The sequence below is a fragment of the Camellia sinensis genome, chromosome 14 (genome assembly GCF_055761805.1).
Source record: "Camellia sinensis isolate YWXY chromosome 14, ASM5576180v1, whole genome shotgun sequence".
Lineage (NCBI taxonomy): Eukaryota > Viridiplantae > Streptophyta > Magnoliopsida > Ericales > Theaceae > Camellia > Camellia sinensis.
In genome coordinates, this window is record NC_138974.1 from 6774740 (window position 1) to 6789294 (window position 14555).

The 14555-nt window shown below is 33.8% G+C and overlaps 1 protein-coding gene and 1 non-coding gene across 5 annotated transcripts in view; both read right to left on the reverse strand.

The window, feature by feature from the left end:
* Positions 1-1018: 1018 nt before the first annotated feature.
* Positions 1019-1825, reverse strand: LOC114321722 (uncharacterized). Its single transcript, XR_014350774.1, has 2 exons — positions 1601-1825; positions 1019-1505 (listed from the first exon to the last, which is right to left on the reverse strand). It is a non-coding gene; the product is annotated as an uncharacterized LOC114321722 (transcript).
* Positions 1826-6251: 4426 nt separating this feature from the next.
* The window catches only part of LOC114321675 (metal tolerance protein 4-like), a 35729-nt gene continuing 27425 nt past the window's right edge, over positions 6252-14555 (reverse strand). For 3 of the 4 annotated variants that reach the window (XR_014350944.1, XM_082906263.1, XM_082906262.1), the window contains 2 exons: positions 6864-6994; positions 6252-6719 (listed from right to left, as the gene is read on the reverse strand). Coding sequence is in view for 3 of the 4 variants with exons in the window: in XM_082906263.1 (XP_082762389.1) it covers positions 6540-6719; positions 6864-6994 (311 nt within the window). In the remaining variant the exon portion in view is untranslated. Of the gene's footprint in view, positions 6720-6863; positions 6995-12596; positions 13413-14555 lie in introns of those variants that run through there. The other variant, XM_082906261.1, reaches the window with a different exon arrangement.

Below are 14555 nucleotides of genomic sequence, written 5' to 3' on the forward strand. Positions count from 1 at the left end.
AAAATAAAAAATAAAAAATTATAAATAAGTCAGATCAGTTATACCAAATAACATCAAAAAGTTTGTTTGTTTGTTTGTTTGTTTGTTTTTTTTTTTTTTGAAGTTATTTTTATCTCATAAATTGTTAACAAAAACTACATTAAACACTCTAATGCAGACTTAAATTAAGAGTGTTAATTACATTTCAAGTAGCTCTTCTTACATAGCCATTGAAATTAGAGATGAAATCAAAATTTTATCACTGGAAGAATCAAAATTTGAATAAAACAATTTCACTATATATACAAGCACACATGTATATATATAATAAAATATGTAAGTTTATATATACACAAAAAAAAAATAAAAAATTTAAATATTAGAATTAATTACAAAAAAAATCTCAAGATTTTACATGTTTTTCATTTTAAATCTCAGTATTTTTCACTTTAAATTTCAAAATAATTCTCCGTTACCTTACGCACACGAAGATGTATGGAAGGAGCACATTAAAATACAGATGGAACTCCAAGATTTAAGTTTTAGAAATTGAAAAATTGAAATTTTTTAAAGTAAAAAAATACATGAAGCCTTAATATATTTTTTGTAATTAATTCTATTTTTAATTCTTAGTTCGTCACTCATTCAAATTTATGATTTGGGTTTGATCCAGAGGCCTTGTGATCAATGTTTTTTTTTTTTTTTATTGTTTTTGGATTAGATATGATCTCTAAGCTGTTATACGATATCTCTTCAAAAAGTTCAAACTCACATCCTAACAACAAATTACTCAGCCTCATAATTTGTAAAATAAAAAGAAAAGCACAAAAACAAAGCAATTGAAGCAAAAAATAAAAATAATTAAGTAGAATTTAACTATGTTGCCAAAATAAGCCAAAATACTTGAAACCCCCAAAAATATTCTACCCCATATTTCCGTGGGGTGCATGCGATAGCAATAACCTAACAAAATGAATATTCGTGGATTGAACTTAATTAAGCAATTTTACTAAAACCAAGAAGAAAAGGACAAAACACATAAAGACCCAAAATACCAATAGAGGAACTTAAATTAATCACAATAATTATTCAGTAGTACAGGAGAGAGGTTACCTAAATCTACATAGAGCTCTTAAAGAAAACTTTATCATCCAATGTAGGGGAAACAAATGCTTGGAACACTTTATCAGGTTCAAGTTTTGCCAACTCATCCCTTCTCATACTCATCACTGCTTGCATGGCCTCCCCTGATACATTGGCCACAGGAATGGGCATTAGACCAACAACATTCCCAACAGTTTGTGCAGCCATTGTCACCCACACAGGTCTCCCCCACCCAAAATCAGCCTCATACATTAAATGCAATTCCTTTCCATCCCTCTATTTCTTTAGCCACCACATCAAAATCTCCTTTAAATTTCTTGACATAATCACCATCAATTTTCCTTGTTGCTTCACCAACCCATACCCATCTTCCTCACTTCTCTCCATTGATGGCACTGCTTTTGCAAATTGGCTCAAATTACCTATCAATGTAACAACCAAAAATATATAGATAATGGAGTTAAAATTAAATATTGGGTAAGAATCATCACCGTGAGAAGACAGTCACCAACATTACCAAAACTAAGTTTAGGCAAAGGCAGGTTTGCCCTCGGACTCAAATTCACAGCCTGAACAACTCTGTACCGCTTTCCAACCTCACTAGGAGGGAAGAGCATAGCAAGATTGAATTTGGGTGAGACTGTTTTGGTATGACTGTTTCGAGAATGAGCAGCCCAACTCTTGAAGGAGGTCCATCCATGAACTCGTGAGAAAAAGGATGCAGCGATAGCTATGCTGTTGCAGTCGAAGACGTTGACTTGGATAGCTAAGAGGATGTTGGCGTCTCTGTCGGGATACCATGTCAGTCTGGCAAAATAAGTACAAATTTTATGATAAAATTGATAGAACAAAAAAAATAAATAAATAAAAAATTAAGGGTAAATTACACTTTGCACCCCTGCACTTTACACAAAATCTTACTTTAGTTCCTACATATCAAATTGTGACGCTTAATCCCCTACACTTTTGGTCAAGTGTCACATTGGTCCTTTTGTTAATAGTGAGACTAACAAAAGTTATCCTTTAGGGAGCTAAGTGTCACAATTTTGATGTGTAGGGATTAAAGTGAGATTTTGTATAAAATGTAGGGGTGTAAAGTGTAATTTATCCTCACATGTTTTTCATGTGACTAACCTCTGTTAACAATAAGGCTAACAAAACGGCCAAAGTGACACTTGAACAAAAGTGCAGGGGGTTAAGTGCCACAATTTGATGTTTAGGGGCCAAAATGAGATTTGATATAAAGTAAAAAAGTGCAAAGTGTAATTTATCCAAAAATTAATTAACACACAATTTAAGAATTTGTAAAGTTAAATAGAATTTATAAAGGTAGCCTGTGAGCAGGGACGAATTAATAATATACTTTATTAATATTAAAGTGTAAGGTATAAAATTTTTCGTTAATTAGTCAATAATTTTTTGAAAAGACCACTGCAGGGTAGTTTCCCTCAATAAAACCAACAACATACTCCGTTTGGGAAGTGGGTTGGCTTTTTGGCTTTTTTGGCTATTTTAGCCTGGGCTAAAAAGCTTGGTTTGGGAATGGCTTTTTGGCTTTTTGGCTTTTTTTTGTGAGAGAAGAGTGTAATGATTATGGGTTGGATGTGATGTTTTGTTTGTTGTGACTAAAATAGCCTGTTTTGTCTTTTGTGGCTATTTTAGCCCCAACCCACTTGCCAAACACCATATAATATTAGGATTTTTAATTAGAAAGATTTTAAAATCAACTCATTTGATCAGAGATCATATTTATTTATTTTAAGTTTAGATCAAATAGGAAGACGCATGCCTTTCATATCACTTTTAGTCCTTTAAATTTTAATTTTATTTTATTTTTCCTTTAAATTACCAAATTAGTCTAATTTTAAACTACTGTTTAAATTGTTAGTAAAATAATTATAAATTTTAAATATGATCACTAAAGTATATATGTCATGTGTTAGTTTGGTCCTTAAGGTTCTAATATTGCTAATTTCATCTTTCAATATTATAAGTCATGTTTTATTTTTCTCATCAATGTTTCAAGAATAAATTAACAAAATTAAAAAACTTTACGAACCAAAGTCATATGTATATTTTATTATTATTCCATTAACTATTTAAGTTATGAGTTTAAATAAGACCAAATTAATATAAATTAAAATTTTAATTAACGAAATTGACAAAATTAAAATTCACAAAATGCATACTTAAAGACCATAAATATAATTTATCATGAGTGCTGCTATTAGCACCTCATCAATTATTTTGGATCCTCTAATTTTTAGCTTTTTTTATTACAATAATAATCTCAAATGAAATTACTACAAAGGACATCATTAATTTTGGGACATCTCATCTCACAATTAATCCTACACATCCATTACATCATGAATTAGGGTTTATGAGAGCACCACTTCCATTACCACTCATCCATCTTTCCCAAATCTCATCTTCAAAACCTTGAAAACCCTTTGGTGGCAATATTCCAACAATAACGGTGGCAACATTTGATTACCTATACTTCTTCGACAATGACAATGAGTAGAAGTTTTTCTGGCAACCACAAGTCCATAAGATGAGAGGAGTACAACAATAAAAGCTTAGAGGAGTTTCATAACTTTGATGTTGTTCTTAACTTAGAGGAGATTGGCCTTGTGAGGGTAAGTTTCTTGAAAAAAATAGCAAAAATAATAAAATCTATTCGTCATTTTTTTGGGGTTGAGCTTCCGAACATATGACTGAAATTCAGGAACATAGGCTTGAACATTGTTTATTTGTTCGGGAACCGGTAACTGAACATTTATTATTTGTTCGGAAATAGGTAACCGAACATTATTCATAGGTTCAGACCTGTTTTATTGAGAAAACTAAACCAATTATTATAATTTTTTTCTGCAAGAGAAGATATTATTATGAGTAAACTAAGAAATTATGCATATATATATATGGGGTGTAGAGAGAGAGAGAGAGAGAGAGAGAGTATACCAACTGTGACGATGGTGGATGAGACAGTAGAGACAGTAATTACATTGCCTCTTCTTCTTCTTCGTCGTGGGCTTTGTTAGGGTTTTTTTGGAAGTGGGGTTTTTTTTTTGGGTGTGGGGGTGGGGGGGGGGGTGTGCATTCAATGAGTGAAATGTTTTCACAAGGATAATTTTGATTTTATTTGGAGGGAGAAAAGAAATTTCAAGGGTTTCAAAATTTATAAGTGGGGGTCCAAAATAATAAATGGGGTGCTAATAATGAGTAGTGCTATTAGCACCATTTTTTTTATTATTTTGGACCCCCACTTATAAATTTTTAAACCCTTAAAGTTTCTTTTCCCCCCCCCAAATAATACCAAAATTATCCTTGTGAAAATATTCTATCCATTCAATTGAATGCACACCCCTCACACCCTAAAAAAACATCTTTTCCAAAAATCCTAACAAAACACACGAAGAAGAAGAAGAAGAAGAAGAAGAACCGAGTTTGATTACTGTCTTTGCTCTCTCTCTCTCTCTCTCTCTCTCTCTACCGCCTCATCTTTTTCTTCGATGATTATGTTCGATTACCGATTCCGAACAAATAATAAATGTTCGGTTACCGGTTCCTGAACAAATAAATAATGTTCGAGCCTGTGTTCTCGAATTTCGGTCATATATTCGGGAGTTCAGTCCTGAAAAAATGACGAATAAATTTTATTATTTTTGCTATTTTTTTAAAGAAACTTACTCTTACAAGATCAATCTCTTCTGAGTTAAGAACACCATCAAAACTATGAACTTCTTCTGAACTTTTATTGTTACTCCTCCCGTCTCATAGAATTGTGATTTTCGAAAAAACTTCCACTCATTATCATTGCTGGAGAAGTGTCAGTAATCAAATGGTTGCTGCCGTTATTGCCAGAATATTGCCACTAAAAGGTTTTCAAGATTTTGAAGATGGATAAGTTTTGAAAGTGAAATTTGGAGAAGATAGATGGGTAGTGATGGATGTGAGTAATCTCATAAACTCTAATTCATAATATAATGGTGTGTGGGTTTAATTTAATTGTGAGATGGGATGTTCCAAAATTAATGATGTCTTTTTTAGTAATTTTATTTGAGGTTGCTATTGTAATAAAAAAAAGCTAAAAATTAAGGGGTCCAAAATAATTCATTGGGTGTTAATAGCAGCACTCTTAATAATACAATTGCTATTCAAGATAAAAAAATTATACTCATTTTTTCAAATCTAATGATGTGTCAATCAATTAAGATATTAAAGGTAACACACACTCCCATATGTTCTTTAATTTTTAACGAATCACATCACTTACATATCACTAAGTTTAGAAAATGAATTTAGAAATTGAGCCTGTATATAATTTTCTTATTTTAAATATAAAAATAGAAAAATAATTTGTAGGGATAAAGTTATAATAACTAGTGTGAAGATAGACCTTAGATATAATGAACCTAAGCAATACCCAATGATTGATGTCACCGTCATGGGCTGTAGGCCAAAAGTCATCCTAATAGGCCGTGCTCTAAAATATAACATTAATTCAGTCTTAATTAATATATACATCAAAATATTACAAATTTAATTTTTTAATACATATTAAATAAATTATCAATCAAAATAGCTCTCGAGCACTCTTCATGTGAACTATCCATTTTTTTCTCTCTCTTTTTCTAAATTCTGAACATGGGACTAATTGAACATGACACAAATGTCACATGTGCACGAGATTTACTATTTTGTGTCTAGGAATAAAAGAAAGATATCAGAAATTAGATTGCTTATGGAACTTAACGGTCACGGGTCAAGTTTAGGGAGGGTTTACAAAAATATGTCCTCTCCTTGTATCATCTCGGGGGCGGGACAAATCGGAGGTTGACGAAAGGGAGGCGAGTTAATTTTGCAAGTTGAAAAATTAAAATATTAATAAAAATTATAGATGTTGATGAGTGGCAAATACGTGAAATTGAGCGAAAATACTCATTCATTACTGCTCAGTTAACAAGTCAAATGATACTCCCACCCTTGTCATTTCAACTCCAAGTAATGCATAATATCATTCAACAGCGATATTTAAAATTGTTTAACCACTGTTTGATAACAATTTTTTTTTTCTTTTCAAAAAATAAGATATAAAAAAGATAAAGAAGGGGAAAAAAACAAAAACAAAAACAAAACTAGTAGTACTTAAAAATAAGGTATCACTGAAAATTGCCTTTACTAATTTATTGAAGACTGAAAGCAGCCGAATAAATCGCCTCATTTGCTAGTATTTCAGAAGACTCATTATACAGTTTTCTCCATACAACAGGCACATGAAAGTGACTTATATATAACAATTAGATCCGAAATATGGAAGCAGATTCAAAGTCCACTCATGCTCAAACCAGAAAAGTCGTTTACTATCCCAAACATTCCTATCAAGTAAATTTCCAGAAGGCCAAATTTTGAAGCATGTAAGTAGTAACTGACATGAACTGAAAGAAAAATCAATCCTCTCTGTTGGGCAGCCTACTGAGAACAGAGTGCTCTGGTTTGTGTTGACACTCATAATCAAGATGAACAAATGCCCTTTCAACTTCAGGAAGTTTCTCTATCTTCATCTGCAGGGTCTCTCCTATGAGATGTGCTTCTTTCAACGGTAACTCTTCTGGAAGTTCAATGTCAACCTGTGTTTTCAACAAAGATATAAGAAATAACATGATCGTGACTATACTCTCTCACTAGCAAAGCATTCAAGAAAAAGGAGTGCTTGGAGCCAATTCTCCATTAATAAACCATTAACGGAAAACTCTACTATTTCAACTACTAACCTCTACAAAATACAGAACACCAAAAGTGTAAGCGCGGACTGTGTCAATATGCTTGACTTGGGGATGCCTTATGACGAGATAAGTCATCTTCTGCAAGACATCAGGGGGAGCTGATTGTCCCACAAGTGACACTGCATCAACAAGCCCATCTTCAATTTAAGTCTCCCAAGAAATGGATAGTTAGCGCAAGTAAACGGTACAAGCATTGTAAAATATGCCACCAAATATACTCCAAAAGTTTATAAAAGAAAATACGAGCTCTTTAACACAATTAAAGCTTTCTACCTTCATTTTCAAAATCAACATTTTTATCTACAACTTACCCCCAAGTTAAATCCTCACCAAAAGTGGATTAAACCAATTGTATCTTCTTAGACCCTACTTTTCTTAGATTTTGACACCAACTAGCATTCAAATTTTGCATCAGCTTAAACATTGGGTCTTCATATACAGAATATTTGGTCCACCCCATAGCTCACTAGGTGGAATGTGCATGTTCCCTACGTGAACACTGAGGCACTTAATGTCCTTCGTTGAATCAATCAGTTGGTTTAAGTTCATCCGTGATGATATGGGTGAAAACCTTCAGGAATTCATTTCAAAAATAAAAACAAAGCTCATAAAAATTGCTTTTGGGCTTTATTATTGAGAAGCTCTTTCTCATAGATGGGGTTATCCATCCAAGATGGTTGATAACTTTTCTCCATCATAATTGTCCCAAAGAACTATACTGTCAACTCATTTCAGCACCTTGTTTTTCTTTTCCTCGCCGCAGCTTGCTTTTGTTCACTCGTCTCGAGAATTTTGAATCATATTTTGAACTTCCAATTGAACTTGATGTCCAAAGAAGGATTAATCAAAACCCAAGACAAGAATTTTACATTCAGATTGTGACACCAACTAGCATTCAGATATTCAGCTTATGCATTAGGTCATAATATAGAATATCTGGTCCACTCCTGCAGCCAATGAGGCAGAAAGTGAACATCCCTTGGCTCAATTGCAAGTTCATTAGATATTCTTTCCTGAAGAAGATTAACCAACCTACAATTCTTCTTCTATTCTCAATTTTGAAGTACAATAGTTAGCAGACTAAGTATTCACCAATCTTCCACTTTATGGTAAATTCTGTTAGATAATTTTTAATAAAAAATAATTGTTCAATTCTTTGCTGTTATAATTTTTACTGTGGTTTAAACATTTTGGTTATAATATTTATACTCATTATTACATTTATTATACCAAAATTTAATGATTTAAATGTAATCATAAATTCTCTAACATTTTGCTTTTATTAGTATTTGGGTAAATTACACTTTGCCCCCCTAAACGTTCACCCATTTCCCACTTTGGCCCTTTAAGTTTGATTTTTTCCACTTTGGCCCTTCATGTTTGCAATCCTTCTCATTTTATTCCTAGACTAACTCCCATAACAGAATCTGCCACATCACCAACACATCAGCTCCATGTGTGATGTAAAAAATTCACTAAAGATGCAAAAAATAAAAAATATAAAATAAAAAAATTGAATTTATTTTTTTAGTCTTTAGTGAACCTTTTTTTTCAAAAATAATTGTTCAATTCTTTGTCCAACCCTTTAGTCCCAAAATGTAATTGTATCCTACAGGCTACAACCAAGAGGGCTAACATGAGAGGTCAACCTAACTGGAATCAACAAAGAGTGGCCTAACACTTTTAAGTGTGGTTAAGTGAGGAACAGAATGGAAGATTTCTAAAAGGATAGTGTTTATGGTAAAGGGTTTTTCGTGGACTGTGAAGTCTACATCGACAAGCAGTGGATGCTGAGCAAGACCCTCCGTTTGATTTGATACTGTCAATGACAGTCATAAGGAGTTCGTGCAAGGTAATGAGGTTCACTTACTGGTAGTTCGGAATAACATCCTTCAATCTACCTGCACTATTGTGGCAAGGTGTGGAGTTGCTATTGATTCAGGAAATTGCAATAATGTAGTTTCAGGGAAGTTGTCCCAAAATTGGGGTTGGCAATAGAAACGCATTTGAATCCTTACAAATTGTCTTGGATTTAAGAGGGAGTTGAAATGTAAAGTGCTAGAGATTAGGGTCAGGGTTAGAAAAGAGAAAGTGTAACATTCGTACTCTTTAAGTCATTTGAACTACATCTAACTCCTTTATTGTTAGAAATGAAACCCTTTTAATTGATCTTATAACTTTAATTAGCGTATCGTCTTAGTGTAGGACTACAACCTTTGGACTGCTTGTTGTTGGGGCTTCATTCTAGACCCTTGGTTTACTTTAAACAGGGTTCGGACGAGAGAGTTATGTCCGTTGGTGGCTTGGTCACCTAGACAACTTAGACTGTTCACTCGAGCGCAAGTTTCACCGCTCAAGCGGTCTTTTGACCCTTCCAGTATTGAATTTCGAAACCTCAGATATTGAGAGCATTCATTCTTCACTCGAGCGCATGATTGGTCGCTGAAGCGGTCTATTTCGCAGAAGTCTGAGATACTGCTGTAAGATTTCTTAATAAAGTCTACATATTCAATTGTTTGTAATATAGTAATACATCGGTTTATATAACAATCTAACCCTAAGACTGAAAAGGAAACTAGAATAATTACTCAATCCCTAAAATATACCAAAAATATATACTACTATATATACATAAAACCTAATATTCTCACACCTCCACTCAACCTCAAGGTGTTTTAGCAGAAAATACTGAGAGTTTGTTAAGAAGAAACTGAAATAGAGTAATAATGTTAGTCTCTTGGTAAAGAAGTCAGCAAATTGCAGAGCTGAAGAGATGAAAGGAAGGGAGATAGAGCTAGATTGTAGATGTTGACGGACAAGTGACAATCAATCTCAATGTGCTTCGTCCACTCATGGAAGACTGTGTTATAGGCAATCTGAATAGCACTGCGATTGTCACAATAGAGAGAGATCGGAGAAGACTAAGGGACACCCAAATCAGACAAGAGACAGCAAAGCCAAACAATCTCAGCAGAGCGAGTAACAACAGTTTGTTTCTTACTTTTCCAAGAGATCAAGGAATCGCTAAGAAATATACATAAACCAAATGTGGACTTTCGATCAATAACATCACCACCCAATCAGAATCAACATAAGGCACCAAGTCCAAAGAAAAAGTAGCAGACAACAGTAAGCCCTGAAATATAGTATTCCGGAGATAGCGAAGAATCTGAACCAAAGCAGCCCAATGTGTAGAATGAGGAGCAAAAACGAATTGGCTAATCACATGAATAGCATAGACAAGATCAGGGCAAGTAACTGTCAAATAGACTAAGCAACCCATAAACTCTCAATATAAAGTGGGATTATCCCGAGGGACACCATTAGTAGTATTAAGCTTTACATAAAGCTCAATTGGGATATCAAAAATCTTAGTGTCAATAAGACCGGCATGGTGAATAACCTCATTTGCATACTTGGCCTGAGACAGAAAATAACTCTTGGAAAAAGAAGCTACTTTAATACTAAGAAATACCGCAATGGGTCCAGATCCTTCATTTCAAAGGTGCGGAAGAAATGCTGCTTGACCTCAGAGATAGCTAAAGAGTCAGAGCCCGTGATCATCATATCACCTACATAATGTAACAGGGCAACGAAACTAGCAGTGGTGTGAAGGAGAAACAAAGTAAAATCCTGGGCACAAGGGTGAAAACAGTCATACCAAGCACGACGAAGACGAGATGGCAAGGGGGCGGACGCATGTAGACCTTCTGATGATCATAGAAAGAAGAAAAAGAACAAATCTAGAATTTCACATGAAGCAAATATAAGAACATCTCCAATGCACTAGGCATATGATACTTGTTAGTTAAAATGCCTAGTGTGATTCACTTTTTTCAATTCCAATGCACTAGGCATATGATTAGGCATTTTGGCTCAACTCATATTCACTAACTACATGTAGCTAGCCTTCAACGCTAGGCAAAATGTATTCAATCATTAGGATTATTTCCCTCCATCTTTGTTGTTGACGTGGTATTCTATAAAATTAATAGTATTTGGATAAATAGATAAAATAAAGAGCATGGTTGGAGTAAAAACATAAAACAGTTGATAGGCAAAATAAAATATATACTTTATAGTCATATTTAGCTAGGTAAAATGCCTACTACCGTTGGAGATGCTCTAAGGCATCAAAAATTAAAGATTTGGAATAATTTTGAGTCTTCATGTCATTATAGTAGGTTTTAGTCATTAAGGGTATAATGGTAATTCTAATAATTGTTGGACATGGGTTGTAAGGGTCGCCCACAGATTTTATTTTGGGTCAAGTTATTAAATGGGTCATTATATATGGATTTTTATTATGTCTAAAATAATTTTAGTGGTCAAAAGTCTAAGTTTCCTATTTTGATATTGAAGTAGAATTAGAAGTCATTAAAGTTTTCAATTATGATTGAAGTAGAATTGGAAGTTATAGTTGGTCTAGAATATTAGTAGTTGTTAAATATTTTTAGTTTCTAAATTTGAGTTATAGTCCTCATAGAATTAGGAGCCTTTAGCCTATAAATATGTGTAATCTCAATGATTAAGGTGAACAGTTATTATTATGAAAATTTGATATTGTATTTGTGTGATTAGCCTATCCCTTGTGAGGGTGAAGCATCTCTCTCTCTCTCTCTAGCAAGGTTACTGTTCACTTCACTATTTATAGTGCTTAGAACAGCCATCCAACATCCCCTAAACATTTGCGTTTTCATTTCCAAAATCCTACCCTTTTACAAACCTTTAAACTCTTTTTTTTTTTTTTTTTAAATACTTTTGCAGCCACAAAATCCTACCAAATCCAGCCTTATAAGTCTATTGTTGCTGCTGCCAATATACTTAAACCGGGCCCATAACTTGTAGGAAAGTAATCTCTACTTGTCCTACATCAGTTTGGTATCAGAGCTTCAAGATCATACCTTGTTCCTTACCAATCTTTTGATGAAATTGCTTTCTTTATTACAATGTTGACAAGCATTGAATTAAATTGAAAGTTTGAAACATTGTTAACAAATTATAGAGCTACTAGCAAAGATGTTGCAATGTTAAAGGAGGATTTTGCGATAATTAAGGAGGATGTTGCAACAATAAAGAGTGATGTGCATACTATCAAGGCAACTTTGAATGAATTGAAAGCTTCCATGGAAGGATTGTTGGTTGCTGTTTTACAAAAGACTAATATCCAGAAGCAAAAGGTTGATAGTGTAAAAGATTTTGAAGAAACTATGAACGAGCAAGATGAACAAGTTGCTAATATTGAGGATATTGAAGAAACGAAGGCAAAAATTAACTGCTTACTAAAGAAAGCATGAAAGATCGTCAAGATCAAGGTTCTAAAGCCAAGGAAGCCAAAGAAAATGATGTGAATGCAATTGAACCTTTTGCTCTTCACAAGAAAAATGAAGTTCACATTAAGTTTATGATTCCTAATAAGTTCGATGTGGACAACGGAGTGATGACAACATTGAACATTTTGATTTTCTAATCATTTATTCAAAACAATCAATTTGAATGGTTGCAAGTGCAAGATTTCATAATCCTTATACTCTAAGAAGCACGGACACGGACACGCGACACGACACGGACACGCAAAAACGCAAATTTTCAAAAAATAGGGGACGCGACACGCCGGGGACATGTTCAATATATATAATTAATTTTATTTATTATATGTCATAAAATTATTTAAAAAAATCAAATAAAGGTAATAAAATATACAAAATAACACTATTAAAATTATAAAAAATAAACATTTAATTGATTTAACATCATATATATCGTTCACAATTAATATAAAATAGCATTCCATCAATACATAACATGTCATTCGAAGCTACCAACCATCATTTGTTACAAAATGCATGAAAATCAAACCACAAAATATAAAATTATCCAATGTACCAACAACTATTACAAAATCTATAAATATCAACCTAAGTAGAGGAAACTATTACAACATCTTCACCACCACCTCCATCTTCTCCTTCATCTGTAAATAGGACCGCCTCCATAGCCGGTTCATCAAGTGAGAGGTTAGCTATCCCAAGCATTCCAATATCATCAAGTGAGTCAAAGTTATCTCCGGCAATATCCCACATTTTTGTCTCTCCTTGCAAGTATTGGGAGCTCCTCCTTGATAAAAGACGAAGATTGCTATGAATGAACACCAAATCCTCCGCGCGTTGAGGGACCATCTTGTTCCTTCTCACTGAGTGAATAAAGGAGTAAGTACTCCAATTTCTCTCACAACAAGATGAAGAGGCAGGTTGCACAAGCAATCTCAAAGCTAGTTTTTGAAGAGATGGTGCATATGCACCATATGCACACCACCAAGTATAAGGATCCATGTGCCACCTATTATGAATGGAATCATACTCTGAGAATGTTTCAACATAACCCGAAAATTTTCCAAACTCAGTTATCACCTTAGTTCGCTCCGTAATATCTTCAAAATACCTCTTAAAACACTTGCTCCTCTCACGTGTCACCTCTTCATCCCTATGTGGAGGAACTCTATTTTGATCCTCATGGAGCCACTCATCACTATAATACCTACAATCCAAAATAGGAAAAATAATTATTTCAAGAAAGACTAGATAAGTCCATTAAAATGAAATATGTAAAACAAATTTAAATGTGGTACTTACTTTGAATTCAATGAATGTGCCATACAATGGAGAGGAGTATTGTTTTTATTCCAACGATCCACGAGAATTTGATGCACCACATTGTAAAATGTAGATTCCTCATCTATTCTTTTCCCTTCATGCCTATAAATTGACATCTTCACTTTCTCTATCATTGAGTCCCACATATCATATACTAAGTGAAGGCAAGGTTTGTCCGTATCACAAGCCCTAAGCATGTCATATATAGGACCCATGAAGGAAAGAATATAATCAATGTAATCCCACCACACATCATCCAAAATCTTTTCTTTCACAAATTTTGCATTCCCAACATCATCCTCTCTATAGCAATTCCACTTGTCACTAATTACTATTGCTTGAAGACCACGTTTTATAAGCTTTAACCTCTTGAGCATAACAATTGTAGAGGCAAATCGTGTTTCGGCAACCGAAAGCAACTTCAATGACACAAATTCATTGTACATAGCCAATCGCGTTGAGTGATTAGAGATAAAATTCTTAATCATCAAACCATCTCCGGCAATATCAGTAATCCAACTACATTCTTCATATGTGACTTCATTCCTCTCAATATTCTTTGCAGCACAAATATTTTTCAAAGCTAGATTTAATGTGTGCACCACACAAGGAGTCCATAGAATATGAGGGAATTGAGCTTCAATGAGTTGTCCGGCTGCCTTACAATTAGGAGCATTAGCCGTGATGACTTGAACCACATTACTTGGCCCAACCTCATTAATCACTTCTTTCATCAAATTTGCAATGAAATATTTGTCTTTAGTTTCTCCAGAACAATCAACTGCTTTAATGAACATAGGCCCACTTTCACTCACTGCCATAAAATTAATCAAAGGCCTCCTTTGAGAATCACTCCAACAATCACTAACAATGCTCACCCCTTTTTCCTTCCATGTGCCCCTAATTGGTTGCAACAATTTATCAATGTTTGCCCTCTCTTTTTGAAGTAATGTGGTTCGTAACAAATTATAACCGGGAGGCAAATATCCAGGAATATTATGATTTGCAGCAAATGTGTAAGAGCTAA